The sequence below is a fragment of the Sarcophilus harrisii genome, chromosome 3, assembly GCF_902635505.1.
Source record: "Sarcophilus harrisii chromosome 3, mSarHar1.11, whole genome shotgun sequence".
Taxonomy (NCBI): Eukaryota; Metazoa; Chordata; class Mammalia; order Dasyuromorphia; family Dasyuridae; genus Sarcophilus; species Sarcophilus harrisii.
In genome coordinates this window covers 572,716,657-572,744,102 of record NC_045428.1, presented here as the reverse complement: position 1 = coordinate 572,744,102, position 27,446 = coordinate 572,716,657, and the positions used below count along the sequence as shown (strand labels likewise).

The window sequence follows — 27,446 nt, the reverse complement described above, 5'->3', positions numbered from 1 at the left end:
AGCATCTACACATATACACACACATCCACATCTCCTCTGATAGAATGGAAGCCTCTCGAAGGCAAGGCTTGCTTCATTTTTGCCACTGTACTCCCAACTCCTGGCCCCTGGATGGCTTCCAGTTCAGTTATTTCAGTCGTGTTTGACTCTTGGTGACCTCAATTGAGATTTTCTTAGCAAACGTACTGGAGGGATTGGCCATTTCCTTCTCAAGCTCATTCTACAGATGAGGAAACTGAGACCAACAGGGTTAAGTGACTTGCCCAGGGTCACACAGGTAGGAAGTGTCTGAGGTGGGATTTGAATTCAGGTCTTTCTGACCACTGTCGTATTCCCTGCTCCATCTGGCTGCTTCTGGCTGAGTCAAGAGTTTGGTCAGAAGCAGAGTGGGGAAGGGTGAGGGAGAGATGATTGAATGGGGCAAACTTGGCCTATTTGTACCATGATTTCTCTTCCAATACTCCGAGCAATTCTGCCACTAACGACCACTGTGATCCCAGAAGCACTTGTTGAGGGTAAATGACACACTAGTGGCCTGTGGGGAAAGGGCCTCCAGGCTCCGTTGGGTCAGAAATGGATGGGGAAGCAACTTCAGTGGCTTGTGAGAGGTACACTCCAGGGTGCAGTGTCCAGGAAGGCCACAAACTGGGTGTCCCAGCTGGGGATGACCCTGGATCCTCGGTCCTGACAGCTTCAGAGCTCCCAGACAGCTGCTCCCCGGTCACCTTGGAGGATGCCAGTGTAGATCCTGTAATGCCATTCAGGGCCTTCTTCCGAGGATCTGCCAGCTGTTTCTCTGGCAGCAATCTGGAGAGGACGAGGAAAGGCTGGGTAGCTGCTTGGCCAAAAGCCTGTTGACTTCTGAGCTCGTGTCCTAGAGAGGAAGCAGGTCTGTCGGTCTTTGGCTGCTTTTGGTAAGTGATAGAGCTCTCAGATACAATGTCTTCTGGAAATAAAGTATTTAAGATTCTCCCTCCGTTGGTATGGGCTACATTTCTCCAGGACAAAGGACTGTTACTCTGTGACTCAGCCTGCAGGACTGGCCAGCTCACCTCTTCTGATGCTGACGGAGGCAGATTTGTAACCAAGACCCCCTCAGGCCTGTTTTGGAGAAATTGAGGGTCTCTCTGAGTCATCTCAGTGATTTCTGACATGAAGAAGTGCGTTCCCCGGAGACCTGGACCTTCCCGTGTCCGGTTGTGACCATGACGGGCATCTGTCTTTCCTCCAGCAATTGTGGTGGCCAAGAACTTGCTTGCCAGGTGATCACCATCCTGGAGATCACTGATCCTGCTCCTCTCCCTCTGGAGCTTCATATCTGCCTCTGCCCTGCTTCCCTCCATCAACCTCCTGAGCTGGTTAGAATGTCCTGGCAACTGAGGCAGGTCTTGTCCAGGTCTTGTTTCTCTGTACCTGTCAGTTTGGGTAGTAAATGCCTTTTGAAACTGTACCCCTTTTGCAGACCTAAAGGAGACCAACTGAGGCAGGGCCAGAGCTGTGGCTGGCCCTGAGAAGAGCTGACCAGCTGAAGACCCTGAGCTTACTGGGACTGGGACAGCACCTGTGGCCGCTGAAGGAGATAGAGACTCATCCTGCAGCATGACTGAAGGTGGCAACTGGGCCACGACTTCCTTTGTGAGGTCCTCTGTGTCTTGCTGATCCATCACTGCTCCGGGATTACCAGAAGTGCTAGAGTCCCTTCCGATCCCCACAGACAAAGCCTGTGACTTCATGATAAGTTCTTGCTTCTTCTTTGGAGAGAGGGTAGTTAAAGATGAAATAGGGTGGATGACGCCATCTGAAGAGTTTTTGGAAAGAAGAGCACTTGTTCCTCGGGACCCTGGATGTCTCCTTGGGCTATCATTCTGACCTGTGGCCAAAGTAGTGGACACCTGCAGGAAGGTCGGGCCCTGCGGGTCTGCATCTGATGGTTCAGGGACAATAGCTTCTGAAACATCCTTTGTGATCTTTTCCGTGGCTTCTGGGGGCTTTTTACTCTTAGGGGATCCTCTGTCGGGTGGGACACTCATCAGAACCCCTAATGATCTCATTTTATGGTTATTTGGGGCACGAGAATGAAGCCAGAGACCAGGCAATGGCGTTGTGGACTGGAGACTCCTGGGACTTCCACTGTTCTCCTGGAAAGAAACAAGAGCAGAAGTCCTTGCTCCTGTTGTCGAGCTGGCTGAGTTTGAAGGAGCAGTGGGATTGCTCAGGCATCCCAAACCAAGTGGGGACCTGGAGCTGGCAGGTATCGTGGACTCCTCGGGGGTATCGGAGAAGATTCCCGGACGAAGACGTGGCTTTGGGGTGGAGCCCACTGCCCCGTCGGGTCGCCTGCTGTCCCAGGCAAAGCTCCCCCAAGTCTCATTCTGCAGGCCATCGGATGGAGCTGATCCTGCTGCTGGGAGAGAGAATGAGGAAGCTAACTGCGCGCCCACTGACGGAGTCGATGGTGACAGAGCTGGAGAAGATGGCAGAGGTGAGGGCCCGATAGTCAGGATGGCCGATGAGGGGGGCAAGTTGGATTCCAGCTCTCCCGCAGGGGGCACAAAGTAAGGACTTAAATGGGTGCTGACTGATGGGCCGACTTCTGCCAAAAAGGATCCAGGGTCCATCATTCCCGATGCTGAAGGCTGCTCTTTGAGGGCTAGGAAAATGAGTATCAACAGAAGAAAAAAAAGACAATTCCTCAAAATAAACTCCTTTTCCCTCCTGGTCTAAACATGGAGTCTATATCACAACACTACTTCATGGGGTGGTTGTAAAAAGAGTAATAGAGCTCTGTAAACAGTACCAGTTATTATTGTGTAATTCGGGCAAGCCATTCACTCTCTGGCTTCCAGCTTCTTCATCCAAAAAGCAGAAGCGTTCAGCTGGATGGTCTCTGAGGTCCCTTGCAGACACAGATTAGGGTCCTTACTTCTTATGTGTAGGTGCCTTGTAGCCCGGAGGCAATCTGGTGAAACTGTGGGTCCCTTCTGAGACTCATGTGTTTCAATGTACAAAATAAAATACAGAGAACTACAGAGGAAATCAATTCTATTGAAACACAGGTATCTAAATACACATTTTTAAAAATCAGCCCAGGGCCCCCAGGTTAAGAACCTCTGCTCCAGATCTCTGACCCACCCACGTTGGGAATATTGATGCTTCCTCTCCCAGTGCAGGTCACTTAGAGTCCTGCAATTGATGAACTTGGAGGGATGCCCAAGGCCCTGAGAGGTTCAATGATTTCCTCGGGATCACAATGGAGCCAATATATGTCAGAGGCAGGGCTGGAGCCCGGCTTAATTGACATTTATATAGTGCTTTTGAGGTTGGAAAGTGCTCTACCCATTAACTCCTTGACTCTCCTCACCAACCTGTGAGCCGAGTATGCACGGGGATCATTGTCCCCATTTTATAGATGAGAATAGTAGTGCTCACCAAACCAGAAAGCCTTATGTATAAGAGAAGAAGTGTGATAAGAAGAAAAAGAAAACAAAGAAAAAATTGGGTTTGGAATCAGAGGACCCATGCTTGAGTTTTGGTTCTCCCAGTTAGTATAGGAATAATATTGGGCAAACCCGATCACCTCATTGCATTCTAGTTTTCCCCCTCGAAAAAATGAGAAGTCAAACCAGATGACCTAAAAAACATCCCATCCAGTTCTAAATCTGTGATCCTGTAAACAAAAAGCTATCACTTTTAATTTCCCCAAGAGCCCTCCTAGATAGAGTATAATTTACAGATGGGGAAAGTGAGTTTCAGAGAGATCAATTGTCTATTTGTCCATGGTCACATAAGAATCAGACTCAGTTCTTCTTGGTTCCAGTAGAATGCAAATACTTTGAGGGAAAGGACTATTTGTTAGTTTTTGTCTCATAGCTCAGTCCCTGGCACGCAGTAGTAAGTCCTTCCTTCATCAATGCTCATCTAATTGAATTGAAGATAAACTCCCTTTCCAACAGATTGTATTTGTTTAACTTAGACAGAATTCTGGGTTTAGAATCAAGAAGACCTGAATTTAAATCTGGTCTCAAGTACTTTTAAACTGTGTGACCCTGAGCAAGTCACTTACCTACTGTCTGCCTCAGTTTCCCCAGCTGTAAAATGAGGATAATTATAGCACCCATCTCCGGAGGTTGTTTTGAGAATTGAATGAGATAATTTCTGAGCAAACCTTAAATCACAATATAAAAGCTGGTCATCAGAGAGGTTTAATTATCTGCCCATGGTCAAATAGCACTTAAGTGTCAAAGGCAGAATTTCCAGCTAGATCTCTCCAGACTCGGGGTCTAGCATTTGACAAGGGCCCTTCAGATTCAGGTTGTGTAAATTGACCGTGGTCACAGAACTACCAGGTATCAAAGGCAGGACCCGAACCCGATTCTCTGTAGCACTCTAGCCAGTCCACCCCACTTACTCGAGGTGATAATATTTACTCGACCAAATTGAGGAGGATGAGTTTATTTTCCTCCATGCACATTTCAAGAGATGCACAAATTTTTCTAAAGTCTGTTTTGCTCATTGTATTGATTTTGGCATCGCATTCACTATTGGCTACAAAGCCACAATGAGCATTTTCCCTTTAGTTGAGGGAAAGTTGCCAAAGCCTTCTCGGGCTTCTATTTTCTAGGAAGGAAAAAAACCCACCACAAGCCCAGTGCTCTTGGAACTAATACCAATCTTACAGGGAAGTGTAAAGAAGGGAGCCAAAATGGGCTCCTGAAATGTGTCAAATTGCAAAAGAAATCTTTCCATTTGGGGCAGGGCTTTAGAACCTCCTCCTAATTCCCCATCCCCACGGGGCTTTCCTTTTAAAATCTAAATTTGGGGTCTAGATGTGGAGGCAACTCCCCTTTAATCTTTAAATATGGTTCTGAATATAATTACATTTTTTCTGCGGCACCGAAACATCATATCCTGGTAACCAGGGCATTCCTGTGCCCCAAACATCTGAGTCAAATATACTTCACGGTCTGCCTTCTATTGAGGACAGTGAGGAGCCGGGAGATGAAAGTGGCCACAGCGTTTGTGAATTAGGTACATTTCCTCCCCAAAGATTTTAATAGGTTTTGCTTCTGGTGGTTTTGCGTGTGTTGATACCAGGTTGCTGGGAAGCTGGGTCATGGCAGGGCAAATCCTCTCCCAGCCTTTTCCTCCCCTACACTTACTGGGCCACTGCTCCAGCTCAGGCCCACATCCCATCCCACCAGGACCACTGCAGTAGCCTCCTCTGTGGGGTCTGCCCACTTTCAGGCTCTCCCTCGGCTCCCCGTTCTCCAAACTGCTGCCAAAATGTTCTTCTGAAGCTAGACTTAAGTGTCACTCTCCTGGCCAAAATATCTTCAATGGCTCCCCATTCTGTCTCTAGCGCAAGAGTCTGTGAAAAGAGAATGAGAGAGAGAAACAGAAACAGAGACAGACAGAGACAGAGACAGACAGAGAGACAGAGACAGAAGACGATATGGATGATAGATTGACTAGATAGATGATAGAGTAGATAGAAAGAGAGAGGTGGATAATAGGTGAATGGATGATAGATTTAATAGATAGATTGATAAAGATAGATATTAAATTGGATAGATAGGTGAATAGATAGATGATAAACTGAATAGGTAGATAATAGATTAGATAGACAGATAGCTAGACAGGCAGATGGATAGATCAATGGGTGATAGATTGAATAGGTACATAAATAGAGATAGAGTAGGTAGAAGTTAGATAAAGATGGTAGAAAATATAGATAAATGAATAGAGGATAGAAAGCTAAATATAGGAGAGTAGGTAGAAGAGTTAGAGAGCTACAAATGGTAAATATGGAAAAAGAAGTGATAAAAAGATAGATCGATAGGAGAAGGGGATAGGTAGATAGTCTATCCATAGTTAGACATGGATAGATCACAATATTTTAAGATAACTGGCTTTCTTTATGATCTTCTGCACAGTATTTGAAGCATCATTATGAGAGGGGATTGTGTGCCTCACCGCTCTGCCCACAGGATCTGGGGCACAGAGAAAGGGCAGAATCCTTGATCTAAAATAAGCTCTCAGCCCCTCAGCCTGGCACCGACAGTCCCCACAATCTGGCTCCAATTCCCTTTTTCATACTTATTTCATGGTACTCTCCTTCATGTCCTCCATATTCCAGCCCCGCTGGCTTGCCAGCTATTTCCCAAATTCCACATGCTAGTTTCATTTCCAGGCCTGGAAAAGCTCTCACCTCTGCCCCTCAGAATCTTTAAGATCACAGATTTAGAGCTGGAAGGGACTTTCGACATGATCAGATCCAGACCTCCCTCACACCCCATGTTAGAGATGAGCAAACGAAGCCTCGAGAGGCTGTGACCGGCCCAAGGTCACACAGTCTAATGAGTGGCTGAGGAGCAATTCAGCAAGCACTAATTAGGGGCCTACTATGAGACAAGTCATTGTGCTAAGTGCTGGGACAGACAAAAATCAGCAATGCAAACCCTGCAGAAGCTGCCATTCTCTGGGAAAGACCTACCTCGGAGCCCTTTTCACCAGTTACTGAACCAACCTCTTTTATCAGATAGGAAACCTGTCCACAGGAAAGGAAGTCTCAGAGACACTATATGGTGAGAGGAGATTCTGAGAATCATTCATTTCCTTCAAAGCACACACAGCTCATGTGCTCTTTCTGTCTCTGTGTCTCTCTGTCTGTCTCTGTCTCTCTCTCTCTGTCTCTGTCTGTCTGTCTGTCTGTCTCTGTTTCTCTTCCTCCCTCCCTCTCTCTATGTATGTATATATGTATATATATATATATATGTCTCTTTCTCCCTGTCTCTCTATCAATCTTCTTTTTCTCTCTCTGTCTCTGTCTCTTTCTCTCTCTCTCTTTTTTCTCAGTCTCTCTGTTTCTGTCTTTCTGTCTCTCTGTCTCTCTGTGTCTCACTTTCTCTCTCAATCTCTCTCTTTCTCTCATTCTGTCTCTCTCTCTTTGTTGCCCTGCGTCGCTTTGTGTCTTTCTGTGTATGACTTTTGTCTCTCTCCCTCCTTCCTTCTCTCCCTCCCCCCTTCCCTGCCTTTCTCTCCCTCCTTCTCTGCCTCCTTCTTTCTCACTCTTCTTCCCCTTCTCTCTCACCCTCCCCCCTCCCTCTTCTTTTCCCTCTTTCTCCTTCTCCTTTCCTTTTCCTTCCCTCCTCTTGAAATCATTTGAACACATTTTCTGATTGTTTATAGATACTCGGCTTTACTAATCTAAGGATGGTATCACCCCCCATAGACTGGAAACTCCCTGAGGATTGGGAGTCCCCATCATTGGCATACAATAAGTGCTTAATAAATGTTGAAATGGTCTCAGAGATCATATGCAAAGAACATTTGTGGCATCTTACTTACCAGAACAATGGAAAAAATTCTCCACTGTCCAGTGGACTGGATGAGCTACTTCTGCAAACTCCAGGCTGAGGTCTACCCTATAAAACGATTGCATCCTGGGGACTTCTTGGGCTTCCTGGCACTGCTGAAGGGCAACAATTATCCTCCATCACATGGTGCATAGTCAGCATTTATCCAACATTTTAAGGCTTGCAAAGCATTTTAAAAATATTATCTCATTTGATCCCCACAGCAACCCCAAGAGGTGGGTGCTGTGACTATTCCCAATTTGCAGTTGAGGAAACTGAGGCTGTGAGAAAGGAAGAGACTTGCTTAGGGTCACACAGGTAGAAAGTGTTAAGCCAGATCTGGACTCAGTTTCCTTTGATACCAGGTCCATTGCTCTGTCCACTGCACCATCTAGCTGCCTGGATGGTTATGGTTTGAATGACCATGACATCACTTAAGTGAGAGAGGGCTATGCAAAGGCATCTGACTCACTTTCCCCTCCAGAGCCTCTAGATCCAATGGCCAGAGAGAGATCAGGAAAACAAGAGGGATGGAAAGGAGGGAGAAGGTTGGGGAGGAAGCTAAGTCCCTCCTTACACAGTGGATGGAGCCTAGGACTTGAAGTTAGGAAAACCTGACTTTAAATCCTGACATAGACATTTACTAATTCTAGACCCTGGACAAATTGTTTTGACCTCTTCCTCAATTTTTTTTTAATCTATAAAATGGGAATAATAATATCACTTACCTTCTAGGATTATTGTGAGAATCAAATGAGTTAACACATATAAAGGATTTTGCAAACCTTAAAGCATATAACTTCTAGCTATTGTCTTAATTATTAATTTTAGCATTATACATCCCTAAACCTTGACCTTCCACCCGGCCACATTCAAGTTCTAGTTCTGAGTTGTAGAATATGCAAACTATGTATATCGCTAGCAAAACCTGTGGTTTTTCTCTTATTTAAAAAAAAAAATTCTTGAGAGAAGAAACCTTTTTTTTCTTCCTGAGGCAATTGGGTTAAGTGACTTGCCCAAGGTCACACAGCTAGGAAGTGTTAAGTGTCTGAGGCCAGATTTGAACTCAGGTCCTCCTGACATCAGGGCTGGTGCTCTATTCACTGCACCAATTAGCTGCCCCCCCCCCATTTTGGTTTTTAATCCTAGCACTGAGCACATAGCTTTGAACAGAGAGTATGTGTGTGCATGTGTGTATAGAACTCAAATAAGAGGTATTTAGGTAGTCACCTAAATGTGACTACATTTGAGAGTGACTACAAATGAGAGTCAGTAGATAGAGCACCAGATCTGGAGGCAGGAAGAGCTGAGTTCAAATACAGTCTCAGACACTTACTAGCTTTGTGATCCTGAGCAAGTGAGCAAGTCACTTAACCCTGTTTGCTTCAGTTTCCTCATCTGTAAAATGAGCTGCAGGAGTAAATGGTAAACCTCTCCAAATCTTTGCCAAGACAACCCAAAGGCATGTTATGATTCACAGGGTCACAAAAAGCTAGAAACAACTGAATTACTGAACAACTTCACCACCAACAAGCAATCAAATCCAATTCATATCAGTGGGAACTAGGAAGTTGAGATACCAGTTTTAAAATCACAAATTTTGAGTTGGGAGGAAGCTTAGAGGTTGTTTAGTTGAACTACTTTGTTTTGTAGATGACTTTTTAAAGTCCCTCCCAAATATCTATGGAGAGAGAGACAGAGAGATACAGAAGAAAGAGAGAGAGATACAGAGACACAGAGACAGAGAGAGCAAGAAACAGAGACAGAAAAAGAGGGAGAGACACAGAGAGAGTGTGTGTATACATATACATATATTATGCATATATGTGTGCATGTATATATATTTACACATATACGTAAATATTGAGAATTGGGAGGGATCTTAAGAGGAACTATATCATATATGTGTGACACATATCATATATGTGTATTACATATATATCTGTAACATGTGTTATTCAGTCAATTAAATCATATCCAAGTCTTTATGATTCCATTTGGAGTTATCCTGGCAGATTACTAGAGTAGTTTGCTATTTCTTTCTCCAGCTCATTTTACAAATGAGGAAACTAAGGCAAATAGGGTTAAGTGACTTACCCAAGATTGTAGCTAGTAAGTATCTGAGGCTGAATTTGAGTTCAGATCTTCCTGACTCTAGACCTGGTGTTCTATGCCATCTAGCTGTCCAGGTATTGTGTGTGTGTGTGTGTGTGTGTGTGTGTGTGTGTGTGTGTGTGTCTCCTATGAGTCTATGAGACTTAAAGAGATCACCAAGTAAAAAAACTGGAGATTGTTCCTAGTTAGATTCTCTGAGTCCAATTCTACTTTCAATTATGCTTTCGTGCCTTGTTTAGATGAATGAATAAGTAAATGAAAAATATTTATTGTGTTTACCAGATGTCAAGCACTGCGCTTGATGTATTTGTGGAAGCGTGAGCCCCTCGTGCATGCAGAATGTTTTATTACTACCTTTCTTACTACACTATTTCAGTAATTCCCTTGCTTTAAGCTAATTGTGTCATCTGGCTGACTGTCAAGAGAAAACACATCGGTGGGGGCTTGTGATCTATAGTTTTTGGGAGGCAGTTCTAGGGTAGCCGTTCTCCAGAAAGTCTGTTTTGTGAGTTGCTGGTAGGGGAGAGTGTCAAGATACATTACGGGATAAGTGGCAAAAGCTAGTTTGAAAATGTTTAAGCTGGAGCTGGGGTTCTTTTTCACTGACCTGGCTGTGGAGCACACTGCTGGCCGGGATGCTGACCACCACAAAGTCTCTGTTTTCAGTGACCGTGAAGCTGTTTGACTGGATGACTCTGAGATCTCTCAGGGTCAGCGCTTCTGTGTTTCTAAATCCTCTTTTCACTAGCCCCAGTCCCTGTTTGGGGATTTGAATGGAGACTTCTGGGCCCGGCTGAGATGAGACTGTGACAGAAAAAGACCATAAAACATAATCAAGGGTAAACTCCTACAGCTGAAAAAGCCACCCTGCCCCCAGCATCTTAATTGACAGCCCGAGCTTCTGGCTGGGCCAACATCCCTTCCTAGGGAGAATCCTAAGACTGTTTTGTGCTCTCTTATAATTAGCCTGTGCTGAACTAGGCTGAACCAATACTTAAGAGATGAAGGTCACCCTTACTCAACGGGTCCCATGTGGAACTTATGTAAACAGATAAAGTTTGCAGATGTTGCATTCAGGGCAAAGTTGTCAAATAGGCGAGGTCTTCTGCCAGGCTTTCTATATCCTCCTTCCCATCTCCTAGCTCCTATCAAATGCTGCTCTCAAGGAATGGAGCAAGTCGTATTCCTTAGCACTTTCCGGTGGATTTAGAGAAACCTGGTTTGAATCTCCGATCTGCCATCTGAGTTCACAGACGGCAGAAGTGGAAATTACTTTAGTGATCTCATTTTACAGATAAGAAAATGGAGACCTCATGAGGGGAAGTCAAGTCAAATCAAGTCAATAAGCATTTATTAATGTCAATACACACAGGAGAGTAAAGATTTGGATCCAGGTCTTCTGGTAAGGAATGAGATGGCAGAGATATGGTTCCATAGTAGTTTGCCGAAATATGATCTGGGGGTATTAATGGACTCCAAACTCAATAAGGGTCAAGAGGGTGCTGTGGCAACCAAGAAATTTAATGTCATCAGATCTTACAATGCACTAAGAGAGATAAAGAAAAAGAAACAAGCATTCCCTATAGTCCCTACTATGTGCCAAGTACTTTTATAAATATTATTTCATTTGATCCTCACAAACAGCCCTGCAAAGTTATCTACATTTTATGATCAAGGAAACTGAGGCAGAAAGACATCTAGGGTCATACAGTTAGGAACTGTCTGAATCTGGATTTGAATTCAGGTCTACCTAACTCCAACCTCAACACTGTGTGTAGTGTGGTGATTCTCTAACAGCAAAGACAGTATGCTTTCTGACATACCATCATGCCTTCCATGACCAAACAAACTTTCTAACTATGATAACTGTCCAAGATGGCTGACTTAAGGTAGTGAGTTCCCTGTCACTGAAGTTATTCAAACAAAAACTGGATGACCCTTTGCAGAATGGTGGTAGAGGGGATTTTTTCCCAGTATGGGTTGGTCTCAATGCCCCAACTTGGGATTCCCCCATTCCAGACTCAGTGCTCTCCATTTCAAGAAGTATCTACATTTCAAGCCTGATGCTTCATTTCTCACTGCAAGCCTGTGTCTTGCTGTCCCTGAACAAAATCAAGAGTGAATGGGGACACAGGAAAAACTTGAAGTCACACTCCTTGTGGTTATCACATCCACTTCCCCAAGACTTAGAAGATCGTAGATCTAAAATGAGAAGTGACCGTAAAGATTATTAAATCCAACTCCTCATATTAGAGATGTGGAAACTGAGGTCCACAAAAGCTAAGTAATAAGTAGCAGAGTTTGGATGGACCTGACTTACTTAAATTGAATCAAAAAACATTTATTAACAATCCAGTATATGACAACCACTATGCAAAGCAATGGAGATATTCTATATGTCCAAAACTGAACTCATTATCTTTGTACCAGAGCTCTCCCCGTTTGCCAATTTCCCTTTTATATTGTCAAGGTCATCATCCTCCTCCCAGTCGCCCAGGCTCCCAAGCGAGGTGTCATCCCTGACCACCCACTTTCTGTAACTCCCATATCTAATCTGTTGCCAAGTCCTATCAATTTTACTTTCATCTCATCGTATATATATATACCCTTCTGTTCTCTCTGTTGCCCTGGCATGGACCCTGATCTCTTCATAAACAGATTATGGAAATGGTCTGCTGGTTGGTCTCCCTCCCCTAATCTCTCCCCATTCCAATCAATTCCCCACAGAGCAGTCAAATTGAGCTTCCTAATTGAGTAGAAGCCCATCAGTTGGGGAATGGATGAATAGGTTATGGCATATGAAGGTAATGGAATATTATTGTTCTTTAAGAAATGATAAGTAGGTTGATTTCAAAAAAGCCTCAAAAGACTTAGATGTACTGATGCAGAGTGAAGCGAGCAGAACCAGGAGAACATTGAACACAGCAACAAGAAGACTATGTGATGATACACTGATAAATGTTGATACACGTTCAACAATGTGGTGATTCAAGCCAATTCCAATAGACTTGGGATAGAAAAGTTTCTATGCCAAGAAAACACTATCTGCATCCAGAGAGAGGACTGTGGACACTGAATATGGATCGAAGCATACTCTTTGCACTTTTTTCGTTTGTTTTTTTTTCTCATGGTTTTTTCCTTTTGATCTGATTTTTCTTGCACAATGTGACAACTATGGAAATACGTTTAAAAGAATTGCACACGTTTAACTTGTATCGGATTGTTTACTGTCTCAGGAAGGAGGGAGATAAAGGAAGGAGGGAGGAAAACTTGGAACACAAAGTCTTACAAAAATGAATGTTGAAAACTATCTTTACATGTATTTGGAAAAAAATAACAGATTGGGAAAAATCAGATTGATCTTCCTAAATGTCTGACAATATCACCTTCCCCATTCAATTAATTCCATTGAGTCCCTATTGCTTCCAGGATCCAATAGAAAGACTTCTGTGGTCTTTTAAAGCTCACCTAAGCCTTCCTATGTTTCTGATCATCTTCTACCTTACCCCATAGTGCTCTGACCCAGCAGCACTTACCTTCTTCATGGTCTCTCGAACAAGCCAGCCATCTTCTGACACCAGGAATTTTTACTGACTGCCCTCCTGACTCTTAAAACTCTCTCTCTTTTCATCTCTGCCTCCATCTTCCTGGGTCTTCTTCTAGTCTCAGCTACAACCCTTCCTTTTTCAGGATGTTTTCCCCAATGTCTCAATGTTAATGCCTTCTGTCTGTTGATTATTTCAAATTTATCCTGCATTTATCTTATGTGTACATTGCTTTTTGCATGTTGTCTTCCTTGTGAGGCTGCGAGACCCAAGACAGGATCTGTGCATTGTCTTTTTTATAAGTGCCTGGCACACAGTAAGTGTTTAATAAACGCTTGTTGACTTGAGTTTGTGGCTGTTGTTCAATTGTTTCAGTAATGTCTGATATATTGGATTGCTTGTTATCTAGAGGAGGTGGTGGAGAAAGGAGGGGAAAATCTGAAACACAAGGCTATGCAAGGATCAATGTTGAAAAATTAACCATGCATATGTTCTGAAAATAAAAAACTTTAAAAAAAAAAAAAAGTAAGTCTGACTTGTTGTGACTCCATTTGGGGCTTTCTTGGCAAAGACACTGGAATAATTTCCCATTTCTTTCTCCAGCTCATTTTACAGACAAAGAAGCTGAGGCTAAAAGTAGCTTGCCCAGGGTCACACATTTAGTGTCTGAAGCTAGATTTGAACTCGGGAAGATGTTTTCCTGCCTTCAGCTCTGGCACTCTATCTACTATACTACCTAGCTACCCTTGGATTAAAGCTAATTGAGCAAAGCAGCTGGGAAATACAGTCTAGCTATTTTATCCTGTAGCACTCCCCTACCTTATATTGTTCCTAAAAGAGATAGGAGTACAGGAATTAGGGGTCCCTTTTCAGAGGATTAGTTGGTCTCTGGATCTATATTTGGGACTAAATGGGAGTAGGTATAAGGGAGGAATGGAGAAAAAAGAGAAGCTCATCAGGAGTGGCGAAAGACAGCAAGGAAATATGGGGTATTGAGAGTTTAGAGGGAGTAAGGTTTGGGGACAGACCCTTACCCAGGGGACACATCGCTTCCAGGGAATAGGCATAATATCCACTGACCATCCAGAGGGACAAAAAATCCACACTTGTGTTCAGCACCTGTCGAGTCATGAGAGATTCATGATCTGTGATCTCAAAAAACCAAAAACCAAAATAAACCAAAACCAAAACCAAAACCACCCTTTCCACAAAACTAGTTCCCTTCAGAACCATCCCCACATCCTTCATGTCAAGGTCCCTACAAGGAGTCCCTCCACATGTCCAGAAACTGGGCTCCATAATTCTTGCTATGACTTAGCCGGGAGATATTATCTAGCCAAGATATTTATAGCAAGAATATCACTCTAAGCAAATGTCATGTGAGTCGTCTTCACTTACACTGTAACTTTGGGCTATTTCAGGAGATGGTAATTATGTGCCTGCTGCTGTGATCAGGATGAACGGGATCCGTGATTACAGAATGCCATCATCTCCCAAGGAGAGGGTGATACACTAATGGGGGCCCCTGTTTTAAATCTGGGTGCCTGTATCTAACCAGTCCCAGATTTGGACATTTAAACCCTTGTAGGGAAGCATGCAGATGCTAGTCAGATCTCAGTGGAAAGGTAGGGAGACTATCGGGACAAAATATTAAATTTGGGGGGATCCATGGGGCTTCAAACTTGTGATTTCATTCCTTCCACTGATGCTGACCAGCAAATGTTTTCTCTTTTTAATCTAAGAGTGAGCATATCTCACCATATAATTCCTCTGCTCAAGGAGTTTCACTAGCTTCCTATTGCCTTGATAAAATTTTTAAAAATCACCTATTTGATATTTAAATGCCTCTACAATCTGTCTCCAACCTACTCCTTGGTTTGATTCCACATTAACGTCCACCCCTTAAGCACACTACTTTTCAGCCAAATTGATCTACTTGCTGATATATATATATATATATATATATATATATATATATAAACATAAATTGATCTACTTGCTGATATATATATAAACATATAAATATATATATAACATCTATAAAATATGTCACATATAAACACAACTCATTTCTTTCCTCCACACTTTTGCATAGGTTGTCTCCAATACCAGGAATGCCCCCTTCTCACCTCTGCCTCTTGGAATCTCCAGCTACTTTCAAGACTGGGCTCAAGAGGCTCCCACATTTCATGATTCCCTCCCTCTCCAGTGTCAGTGTTTTCTCCTGACCTCATTTTGCAGTTACTTTGTATAATTACTTTCTATGTGTATATTTTGTACCTGTTGTTCCCTCTCTCCTCCTAGTAGAATGGAACATATTTGAAGGCAATGAGTAATTTGTTTCCATTTTTGTATCCTGTCTCTAGCACAATGCCTTGAAGATTTTAGAAACTTCATACTTGTTGAATTGAATTGAGAGTTTCCATGGTTTCCCTTGTTTATCCCCTAGGTCAGATTCAAGGCAGGAATCCAAAGAAGGTGTTTCTAATGTCATGATCAGTCAGACCACCTCTCCTTTCCTCCTTCTTGCCTTTTTTTTGGAGGGGGGGAGGGCTCAGAGAGTAGTTCTGAACCTGTGATCTCATCAGCACAGGGAACTTCTGATGTGGAGATTTACTTACATAGATTTATTTACCCAGTGAGTTAAATGTCTTGCCCAAAGACCCACAGCCAGTATTTGTCAAAGGCAGGACTACTCTGATGGCTCAGTAAATGAGGTTTGCTTGCCTAGCATCCAGTAGGCGTGTAATAAATGCTCATTGACTAATCAGTCAGCTAGCTTTGTTACTGGGAAGGTTTGAAGGACTATGGTTATAGAGGCAGAAGGGGACTATCAGCAAAGAATTCTGATTTTTTCTTATAAATAGAATTCATAAAATATTTAAGAATCAAAAGCAGAAATGTCACATTTCAGAGGCCATTTTTTCAGGTCTTAAGAACAGAGCTTTGAAAGGACTTTGAAGTCATTTAGTTCCCCACACACACATACACAATTTTATAGTTGGAGAAATAGAGCCCCCGAGAACCCTCTATCTGATAATTGTCCAAGAGGAGATTCGAACCCAGGTCCACTAAAGCCCAAGGCTGGTGGTCTAATCCTAACACTTTTATCAAATTATTCCTTTGCTCATCACTTACCTCTTTCCTTTGTAGAAGCTGCTGTCTTGAGCCCAAGATGGTGATGGTAGTGCTATTAACTTCTACATATAAACCCAAAAGACTGGCGTCTTCCAGCAAAGCCACCAGCTCACCTCGGAGAGACAACAGCCAGGGGCTCTGGACAAATGAAACAAGCTCCCAGAAACCTCTCTCTTAGGCGAGGTCCTAACAATTTGAGGAAAGCAGCAGGAAATCTCTACAGAGGAGAGCCTGCTCCTGGATGGGACAGGCTTTCTGAGATATGAGGATGGGGAAGGGGATTATGGCAACAACAAAGGGAGGGGAGGGTCATCAGGTGGACCAACTGAGCAGTAAGAATCTACAATTGGCAGGAGGCGGCAGGGAGTACAAGGACCTTTTGCCTCTAATTCAAGGAAGAAACCAGTAATCCCCAAGATATATCAGCTGAGTCAGAGATCTATCCTGATGTGAATCAGCTACACAGTTCAAGGGGCTCGGATCCATCAGGGGCACTAAAACAAAAGAGAACTGAGGAGCAAAAGATGCAGATTTTCTACAGAAAAGAATCCTTCTGGACTGCACCATAATAATAATGATAATAATTTATGGCTGACATTTGCATGACCCTTTCAAGTTCACTCATATTGGAGTCTCACAAATAACACCAGGCATGGAGTTGTTGATTTTGTGGAGGAACAGAGTCCCCCAAATTTCATTCAGGATGGGGCCTCTCATCACCCTCCCTAGCCAGCTCATTTGTAACTTACAGTTACTTAGGAAACTAACTCACCCAGAGTCGCAAAGACTCGATCAGTTAAAGTTTTCCTCATCTGTAAAATGGGAATGTATAGTATAATAGTATCTACCTCACAGGATTATTATAATCAGCAAATGAGATAATATGGAAAGTGTTTTCAAATCCTTAGTATTATATAAGTGTGAGTTATTGCTGTTATTAAACCATTATTTGAACCCAGAACCTGTGACTCTCAGTGTCCACCATCATGTGGTTGGAGGCAGATCTTATTCCAGGGATCTTCTCGATTCCAAAGCTAGCCCTCTAGGCAGAGGCTACTGATATCCCCGTTTTATAGACAAGATAGTCTTGACCAAGAATAGGTGGCTAGTGAGTGTCAGAGGCAGAATTTGAATCCAGGTCTCCCTTTTCAAGTCCCCCACTCTGTTCACTCTGCTCCTCACTCTCCTCCACCCTTTGCCCTAAGTCACAGAATCCCTTCGACCCAACCCCACTCAGGAACATCTTCTCCAGCATCCCTGACACTTAGCCAGCCTTGCTTTGAACACTTGGAGATTTTCACCCCTGGTCTGAAACAGCTGTCACAGTCCTTTGATGTCCTTTGGGTAGGAAGAAGTGGGGGCAGGAAGAACTGGCCTCTGGTGGACATTCTGTTTCCAGATCACTCTCAAAATTCAGGGGACAAGGAAATGCAGACACCAGAGACCAAGGCAGCTGGCTGCCTGAGCATCTTCCGGCCTGGGGAAAGGCACAGAGGGCCAGGCAGGAAGAGGTCTGCAAGATACAGAATCCTGGGGAGGCAGCGGGGGGGAGGGGGGGGCAGAAAAAGGATTCCTCACCTACCTGTCGGCTGGCATTTCCCTGGGGCATGGGCCGAGAAACCTGCAAAAAAACCAGAGTGAGGAACCTTCCATCTCTCCAGTAAGCAGTAAGCAAAGGTGAGTGAGTAAACCGTTTTTACCTAAACATCTAAAAGCTGGCAATTAGCGCAGCAGGGGGCCAGACAAGAGAGGAAGGTTTCAGCCCAGGATGTTTGCTCATTAAGACAAGAAAGTCATTTATGTTGGGGACCGAAGTGTCAACAGTCTCTGCAGCAGACCCAGGGAAACGTCTCTGGCTGCCTTGGCTTGTCGGAAGCCTCAGGTGCTCAAGCTGGCTTCACTGGAGGGGAACTGAGGGCTGGGGGTGGGGGAAAGGCTGGGGGAGACAGGGCTGTCGCAGTGGTCTGGGAGCAACCACAGAGGGACATCAAGAGCGTGGGGAGATTTAAGGTAAGCAGAGAAGGGGCGAGTGAAAGGACTGAAAACGGAAAGTGGGTTGTGGGTGCCGGGTAATCAGGAACAAAACAGCAGGACAATTCAATCTAAAATTGATTCCTTGTGTTCTCCCTTCATTCCTAAATTCTCCCATCTTGAATACTCTATCGATTCTTTTTTTCTTTCCATTTTAAGTCACATTTTATAAAGGCTTTGGTTTCCCCATGGTTCTCATCTCCCATTCTGTCCCCCATTCCTGATTATATTCAGCCTTCCTCACCTTCCCCTCTATAATCATCCACTAGAATCAAAGTTCAAATCAGTGCCTCCTCCTCCATGAGGCCTATCCCAATTTTTCATTCTCCCTTGTGAAATTACATGGTTGGGAGTGGGATTACAGATTTGGGATTTCATCACTAGTGTAATGGTCCCATCTGCTGACCCATGTCAGCAATTAATTTATAGCCTAATAATCTTAGAGTTGCTAGACTGTATGTATGTAGACAGCTCTACATGTCCAGTTATCCCTTCCCTGCCTCCCCCCATTAGAATGTAAATTTCTAAAGGCAGGGAGTATTTGGCATTTGTCTTTGACTCTGGTGCATCTCTGATTCACTTATAACATAAGGAGTTACCTAAGACACCAAGAGAGAAGGAACTTGCCCACGGTCCAACAGCTAACATATCATGAGCTCCTGGATCTCAAGCTGAAGAGATCTCAAAGGCTAACCAACCCAACTTCATCATGTGACATGAAGACACAGCCTAGGGATTTGCCTAAGGTTACACAAGAAATAAATATTGGGGGGTTGCAGTGGATAAAGCTTCTGAATCTGGAGTCAGAAGATCTGTGTTCAAATATGGTCTTAGATACTTACTGGCAGTGTGACCCTGGGCAAGTCACTTAACTCTGATGAAAGAAAGGAAGGAAGGAAGGAAGAAAGGAATGAAGGAAAGAACGAAGGAAGGAAAGAAAGGAAGAGAGGGGGGAAGAGAGGGAGAGGGAGAGAGATTTATACCAAGGTCTTCTGATTTTAGAGTAAATGGCTTTTCTAATGTCAAATTTTGTGGAAGCTGAAGCTCATGTGGTCCTTTCTTTTGTAGCTTCCTTTCTTGAGAAAGGAGCCTTCCCCCATGGCCACTACTATCAGGAATCGTAAGTCTTCCTTGTGCTCAGCTCCTGGCTAATTTTTCTTTCTTGAGTGTCTGAATTCGGAGTGGGGGGACTTTAATTGGAATCCTGGTTCTACTATTTACTAGCAGCATAATCTTGGGTAAATCAAGTTATTTCTCTGGGCCTCCATTCCCTCATCTGTTAAAATGAGATTAGCTGATGTCAAATAAAAACTGATCTTTGCGAGCTATATATCGTCTTAGAAAATCACAGATTATCATTCTCTTTGTTGCATTACGTTTTTATTTTATTAAACAATCCCAATTATATTTTAATCAGTTTCTGGCTGCACTTGGCTATTTTGCAGCCTCTTGCAGCAGGTGGGGCCTTAAATTTGGTACCTTGGAGATGACCTGTAAGGTTCCTTCCACTTCCTACTAGTTCCTATGCTCCCATCCTTGGATATTATTCACTAAATGAATCAACAAGCATTTATTAGTCCCCTAGCAAGTGCGGGGCATTGTGCTAAGTGCTTGGGGTACAAAGAAATAGACCAAAGTAAACTGTCCTCAGGGAGTTTATTTTCTAGAGGGGGGGAGATCACTTGTCTCCAATCTAATCTAGATCTCTGTGGCATCTCTGCGGCAGAGGACAGGTGAGAAAGGCTCCGTTGGTTGCTGGGAAGAAGGAGAGTAGGATGTGGCCAATATTTTTTAAGCTTCTAAATCCTTGTCCGACTTATTCCTCGCTTCAAACTGCTTTGCTTTGATTTGAGGGAGAGAGAGGGGGGAGAAGGAAATGAGATTACTGACCGAGCTTGGATTTCAGGAGGAGGGGAGAGAAATTCTAAATAAGAAGCTGGGGAAGGAAGCATTTCTAAACTACCCAGAGACAAACACTCAGGGCTCTTTAAATGTCTGCAGCTGAATCCTTGAGTACAAGGTTATATTTAGGTGCCTGTGGACATTCATTAGAACCTCTGGGTCCCCTTTGCTGGGAGCAATAGCTAATCAGTACATTGAGTTTAGGGGCACCCCTGGGCACACTTAACCCAGGGCAATGGATAGTTATTGTACTGCACTGCGTGCTGTGCCTATGGGCACACTTAAGTGAGCTGCGCTCAATAGCTGCTAGCTGGGCACCAGCTCTGTGTACACCCCTGGGCACACTGAGCCATCAGCAGGGGAGAGCCAGGGTATTAAAGAGCTCTGTGCCAAGTGCCCACTGCTGCATTTAACCAAGGGCAGTGCTGGCGTAACTGGCTTAATTAAAACTTAATGCAAGTTCAAAGGGCAGCAGAGAAAATGGGTTGCAGAAATTGTGGAGAATGAATCAATCGATTAGGTGGAGGTGTTTTGGGAAGGAGAGCCGAGGTAAGGAGAAAGGAACTGGAGATGGGAGGGTGGACTATAATCTGTCACTGTCTTTTAGGGAGGTAGTGTGGAAAGCTGGCCCCCAAAAGCTAGATTTAGAATGAAAGGCCATGGGTTTGACTCCCGGCTCTGCTAATGACTAGATGCATGATCTCAGACAAGTCATTTCTGAGCCTCAGTTTTTTCATCTGTAAATGGGAGGTTTGGATTAGGTGACTTCTGAGACCTCTTCAGCTGCTTTCAAAGAAAGTAACTTCTCTTCTTGGGGACTATGGTTCAGTTATTTCAATCATGTCTGATTCTTCTTCCCAGTTAGGGTTTTCTCGGCAAAGATACCGGAATGATTTGCCATTTCCCTCTCTACCTCATTTTACAGATGGGGAAATTGAGGCAGAGTGAAGTGATCCAGCTTGAGGCTGGATTCAAATTCATGAAGCTGAATCTTTCAATTCCAAGTCCACTGCACTACTTAGCTTCCTTAGTGGATTAACAACACACAGATTTAGGGTCTAAGGACAAAGGGTATGAACTCTATCACTCTATGTAGGATCTCAAACAAATCCTGCCACAACTACTGGAAGGAATGTCTCTCTTGGGGTGTCACATACCAACCCTGTTATTTTCCAAAACAAAATACTACCCCCCCAACCATCAGTCCTCACATAGGTTTTCATCCATTAGAAAGAACATAAATTCCTTGATCATTGTACATGGCAACAACAAGATTAGATGAAGATCAATTCCGATGGACGTGGCTCTTTTCAACAATGAGATGATTGATGCCAGTTCCGATGATCTTGTGATGAAGAGAGCCATCTACACCCAGAGAGAGGACTATGGGAACTGAGGGTGGATCACAAAATAGTATTTTCACTCTTTTTGTTGTTTACTTGCATTTTGTTTTCTTTCTCATTTTTCCCTTTTTGATCTGATTTTCTTGTGTAGCATGCTAATTGTATAAGTATGTATGCATATATTGGATTTAACACATATTTTAGCATGTTTAACATATATTGGATTACTTGCCATCTAGGGGAAGGAGTAGGGAAAGAGGGGGAAATTTTGGAACATAAAGTTTTGCAAGGGTCAATGTTGAAAAATTATCCATGCATATGTTTGAAAAATAAAAAGCTTTAATAAGAAAGAATATAAACTCCTTGAGGATAGAGGGTTTTTTTGCTTTTGGCATTTGTATCCCCAACTCTTAGCACAACGCTCGGCACATAGTAAGCAACAAATGCTTTTTCATTCATTTGTTCAACCTATTTTACCTCCTTGGGCCTCAGTTTTCCCAGCTGCAAAATGAAGGAGTTGGACTATATGACATATAAGCTCCCCTCCAGCTTTAAATCTTTATAACCCTATTGCCTTTATCCACTGGAGAAGAAAATGAGAAACTACTCTGGCATCTTTGCCAAAAAAATCTCCAAAGACAGCATTTGTGTGCTATGGTCCACGGGGTCACAAAGAGTTATTTAAGACTGAATAATAACACCCTCTTAGGGATACAAGGGATATTACATAAAATAGATTATAAACTCCTTGAATAATGGGCCTGCCTTCTTTTTGACTGTGTATCTTCTGTTGAAGAGCATTTAACACATAGTAGGTACTTTACATTGAACTGAACCAAGTTGAATTGAACCAGGGACCTCAGATTTAGAAAGTGCTTTGGGCTCATTCTAGAGAAAGCAGCAATGGTGGGACCCAATGCTTGCTATTGCTATTTTTGCTCTTAAGCAAGGTAGGGTGGAAAGCTGGCCCCCAAAATGCTAGCTTTAGAGCGAAAGGCCATGGGTTTGACTCCCGGCTCTGCTAATGACTAGATGCATGATCTCAGACAAGTCATTTCTGAGCCTCAGTTTCTTCATCTGTAAAATGGGAGGTTTGGATTAGGTGACTTCTGAGATATCTTGAGCTGGTTTCAGAGAAAGAAACTTGGTGGCTGCCATATTTGCAAGCCTGGCGTTAGAAATAACTAGCTTCTGCAGGACTGGTTTTATAAAACCAAACCTATTGAGCTGGGATTCCCCTAAGTAAGATATCAAGGTCATGGAGAATGCAATGCAACAAAGAGAATGATAATCTGTGGTTTTCTAAGACAATATATAGCTCATAAAGATCAGTTTTTATTTGAGTTTGACATCAGCCAATCTCATTTTAACAGATGAGGAAATGGAAGCCCAGAGAAATAACTTGATTTACCCAAGGTTATGCTGCTATGTTCTTGGTGCTATATACCCAAATGAGGGGATGGCTGCAGTCAGCCCTTGTGTCTACTTCCTGGGTCTCCCTCCATGGGCACTGATGTGGAAGGTGTCAAATTGTTCAAAAAGCCAACTTTTCTCCCCAGATCACATGGTATGTGAATCGCCATTTCCAATGAACAAGCACAATGAATCTGAGGGACAGGAGATGCTGAAGAAACAGATACATAACCCGCTCTGGGATCCCATTACCTGAATGGTGTCTGGTCCACAAAGGATGCTTTTTTGGCCCAGTCTGGAAGTTATCACTGGACACTTCAGTATGTAACGATCACTTTGGCCAAAACGGTTTATGCCTTTTTGAAATATCCTGATTTCCAGTAGGTAGTTTGCTTCCTTCATGAGTGATGTAGGATTCATCCATGAAAATGAAAGAGGAAAATACAGTGAACAGGGATTTAAGTGGTTCTGGGAAGTCCTGAAATCAGTTCCTGTTCTAGATACTTCCTAGTTTATGACCCTAGACAAGTCACTTAACTGCTATCTGCCTCAGTTTTCTCATCTGTAAAATAGGGATAATAGTACTTATCTCACAAATAATGAGAACATAGGTCAAGCATTTTGTAAACTTTAAAATATTATATAAATGCTAAATATTATTAATATGGAGGCAGCTGGTTGGTGAGGTGGATAGAGGGCTCTGCCTGAAATCAGGAAGACAAGTTCAATCTCTAGTCTCAGACACTTACTAGTTATGTGACCCTGGCAAATCACTTCACCCTGTTTGCCTCAGTTTCCTCATCTATAAAATGAGCTGGAGAAGGAAATGACAAACCCCTTTAGTATCTCTGCCAAGAAAAACCTAAATGGGGAAATTAGGTCACCTCAGGTGTTTGTGTTACTATTAGTGCCTTGTTTTATAGATGGTGTTCTTCTGAGAACTGAGGAGAGTACCCAGTCAGTGTTAAGTTGCTCTACATAACAATTGATAAAATTTAACTCTAACCAGATGCTAAAAAAATTGAGCTGCCATAATGAGTTTTTTTTTTTTAAGAGCTACAAAGAAGTTGGTAGAAAAAAATTGAATTAATATCTATGTTTTAAAAGCATAGAAAAGGAAAAGAAAACTCAAATGGGGTCAAAAAGAGTAGGACACAACTGGAAACAAATGAATAACAACAACAATTATAGATATAGACCAGGGACAATTCACAGATCATAATTTACACATTATTACATTACTTCCATGCCAGGGCACTTGTACCCGAATCTTCATTCATGGAATCTTAGATCAAGAGCTTCAAGAAATCTCAGAGGTCATCTGTCCAAACCTTATTGTATAAATAATGAAACTGAAGGCCATTAAAGTAAAGTGACTTGCCTATAGCCACACAGCTAATAATTATCTGAATCAGGATTTGAACCTAGGACTCCTTGATTCCAAGTTTAGAACCCTATCTATTATGCTATGCTACTTCTCTTCATTTATTTAACATGCACTTATTAATCACCTACTACATGGCAAGGACTTTATCAGTCACTGGGTATTCAGAGAAAAAAAATGAATCAGTCCCTGCCCTAAAGAACTTAGATTTTATTCGGGATAAGCAATATGTACACAGAAAAGTAAAAAGGAAATCTATTCAAAGTAGATACAAAATAACTTTGGATGGCAGGCAGTAGCAACTGAGGGAATCAGGACAGGCCTCCTGGAAGAGGTGGCCCTTGAACAAAGCCTTGAATAGAGAAAATTTCTACCAGTTTAGAGGTAAGGAGGGTTATTCCAAGCAAGCAATTGTTTAATCGTTTTCACTCTCCATGACCTCATTTGGGGTTTGTTGGCAAAGATGCCTGAGTGGATTAACATTTCTTTTTCCAGCTCATTTTCCAGATAAGGAAACTGAGGCTAAGTGAAGTGACTTGCCCATGGTCACGCAACTAATAAAAATAAGGCTGGATCTGAACTAAGTAATACGAGTCTTCCTGCCTTCGAACCTTGCGCTCTATCCATCCAGCTGCCCTTTTCCAGGCATATATCCAAAGAGAAACAGAGATAGAATATCAAGTATGGGCAACAAGAAGTCAGTCAACTGACTAGCTTCTTTGCCTCCTATATTTTTAAAAGTGTTTCACTCCTTTTGTATCTCCGAATGGAAGTTAAAGAGGTAGTGGATCATTCTTCCCATATTTTATATAAAAGCCATAGCCGTCGAACATTAACATATTTTGGGGAAGAATTACAATAACAGGGAAGAAAAAAGACCTACCTCCTGCTGCACAAAGCAGGCTGTGTAGCGTACTTGGAAAATATAATTGCCAGCTGAGTCAGGATGTAGGAAATAACCACACCTGGCCAGGAAAGAATTTAACCATTCCAAGGACCCCCAGTTCACTAGAAATGGAGAAAAATAAATCTGAATTAAAATATTGTCTCTGCTACTTAAGACCTGTGTAAGGTTGGGCAAATCATTCTCTGGGTCTTTTTTTTTTTTCTTCTATAAATGGTGGTAGAGACTGGACTATATGTATTATAAGGTCCCTTTGTGGCTTTTACATTTATCATGATTCTAAATATGAGAGGGCTTATTGTTTTAACAAGAGGTGGCATGTTGTAGTGAAGAGTGCACTGGACTGAATTAGAATCCCACTTCAGTCACTTATTAACTGGGTGACTCTGGGGTTCTTTTTTCTTCTTTCCAAAACCTCCCTTTTGCTCCAATGCTATGATCCGATGATCTACCTGGATTAGGACAACAAAGTACCAATAAGGGGCTCCTTTGACTTCCATATGATTTAGAGTAAATGTTCCCAACCATGGGTCTATGATATTGCCTTTTTCTTTTTTTTAAATCATCTTGATAATTGTACTTCTATATAGTAGATTTCTTTTGTAATTCCATGAACTTTATTTTATGAGAAGAGGTCTATAGTCTTCTCCAGACTTCCAAAGGGGTCCTTGACACACAAAAAGGTTAGGAACTCCTGATTCAGAGACGCCTGAGGACATAGGACTAGTTGATCTCTGAAATCCCCTCCAGCTCTCGTACATTGTCGCATTAAATGCCTTTGCTTTGAACTAAATATGTCTTCTGGATGACTAGTAAAAATAAAAACATTGGTGGGGGCTCAATAGCTATGACTTGGAGAGGATTCTGACCCACAAAGAACCTAGTCCTGGGGTAGTTTTGGGATGTGTGTGAATGTAAAGCACCTCAGATATTATATCACGAAGGTTAATGCACTATTTTAGAAAATTATTCTTAAGATTGTTACAAGGAAAAAAAATGCTGAGAGGCTCCCATCTTGCCTAAACACACTTTAGAACAAGATCATTGTCGTGCCTTTGGCAAAGGAGAGGATATGAAAGGTACAACCTCACTGGGGAAATAAAGTGTCTAGGTCTAGATGTGCAAATTGACCTGGCACATTTTTGTTTTGCCTTCAGGTTTGCACTTTGTAAATATTTGCCTGGCTCCATGCTGTTTGCACCTGCCTGCTGTCCTCTTAAGTTTATGGAAGACAGCAGGCAGCATCATTTCCTTGATCCCACCTGGTGGTGCTGGGGCCTCTGCTTGAAATGAAAAGTACCTTGTGAAAGCTACAGGTGTCCCTGACAGGGCCTAAAACTAATGGTCTGTGGCTGGCCGCTGCGACTAATTCTCCGATTATTGACTTTATGATTTTACGCTTAAAACTTCTTTATAATAACACACAGAAATGTTTAATGGCCTCTATCCGGGGCCATAAAAATTACTTATTGAACAAGCATTTAAGAACTATTAATCTATTGTTTTCCATTAATAATAGCCCACTGAAATCCAGGCGACAGCTTAATGTATCCAGAAGGTTTCTTCTTGGGAAAGTGGCTTTTTAACACACAAAGCTGAGCCTTCAAATGTGGCTTGTTCCTTTGGTTGTTGACCTTGTCAACCAAGAACTGGCTGCAGTATTCCTCCAGGCCCTTGTGGACCTTTGGTGAAAAGTGGGAAGGCTGACAGATTTGCCATCTCTTAAAAGAGAGGACCTGAATTTGCAATTAGAGGGGTCTTTGAAAGCTAATCTAGCCCAGTCCCCTCATTTGACAGAGGGAAAAAAAAGATTGGGAAGGGGGATGAAGATTTGTTGATAGTTACCCAGGTCTTCCTTATTCCATGTGCAATACTTTATCTACTCCACAACCCTAAAGAAAAGAGTCTAAACCCTCAAGTTCAACTTCAACTTTTAGATGGAAATGGAAAATGAATTTCAAATATGTCAGGGACAGGAGCATAAAGATAGAATTATTTAATGAATAGTAGTGGAATGGGTTTGGTTATCAGGATGCCTCAGGAGCTAATCCTGTCTCTGATATTTGCTAGCTGTGTTACCCTAAGTGAGTATATTAACTTCTCTGAGATGGGCTCTTTACTCTTTAAATAAGGGGCCTAATTCCTTTGGTTCCTTAAAGCATTGGTTTTTTTTTTTTTTTTCAAAGAGGCCTGAAGACCTCTCAGATTTGTGGAGAAGGAAGGAATTTGTGACCAAAGAAGAACTAGAGATCATTACTGATCACAAAATAGGTAATTTTGATTATATTAAGTTTAAAAGTTTTTGTACAAACAAAA

At 42.6% G+C, this 27,446-nt stretch overlaps 1 protein-coding gene across 3 annotated transcripts in view; it reads right to left on the bottom strand.

Annotated features, from left to right (window-relative positions):
* Nucleotides 1–254: 254 nt before the first annotated feature.
* C3H1orf127 (chromosome 3 C1orf127 homolog) overlaps nucleotides 255–27,446 on the bottom strand; it is a 56,668-nt gene continuing 29,476 nt past the window's right edge. The window contains exons 5-12 of one of the 3 annotated variants that reach the window (XM_031962872.1): nucleotides 25,110–25,234; nucleotides 23,095–23,238; nucleotides 17,736–17,774; nucleotides 16,154–16,291; nucleotides 14,050–14,134; nucleotides 10,078–10,274; nucleotides 7,348–7,471; nucleotides 255–2,650 (exon numbers count right to left, since the gene is read on the bottom strand). In XM_031962872.1, coding sequence (XP_031818732.1) covers nucleotides 528–2,650; nucleotides 7,348–7,471; nucleotides 10,078–10,274; nucleotides 14,050–14,134; nucleotides 16,154–16,291; nucleotides 17,736–17,774; nucleotides 23,095–23,238; nucleotides 25,110–25,234 — 2,975 coding nt within the window. In that variant the 3' untranslated portion in view covers nucleotides 255–527. The remainder of the gene's footprint in view (nucleotides 2,651–7,347; nucleotides 7,472–10,077; nucleotides 10,275–14,049; nucleotides 14,135–16,153; nucleotides 16,292–17,735; nucleotides 17,775–23,094; nucleotides 23,239–25,109; nucleotides 25,235–27,446) is intronic. The other 2 variants (XM_031962873.1, XM_031962874.1) reach the window with 2 other exon arrangements.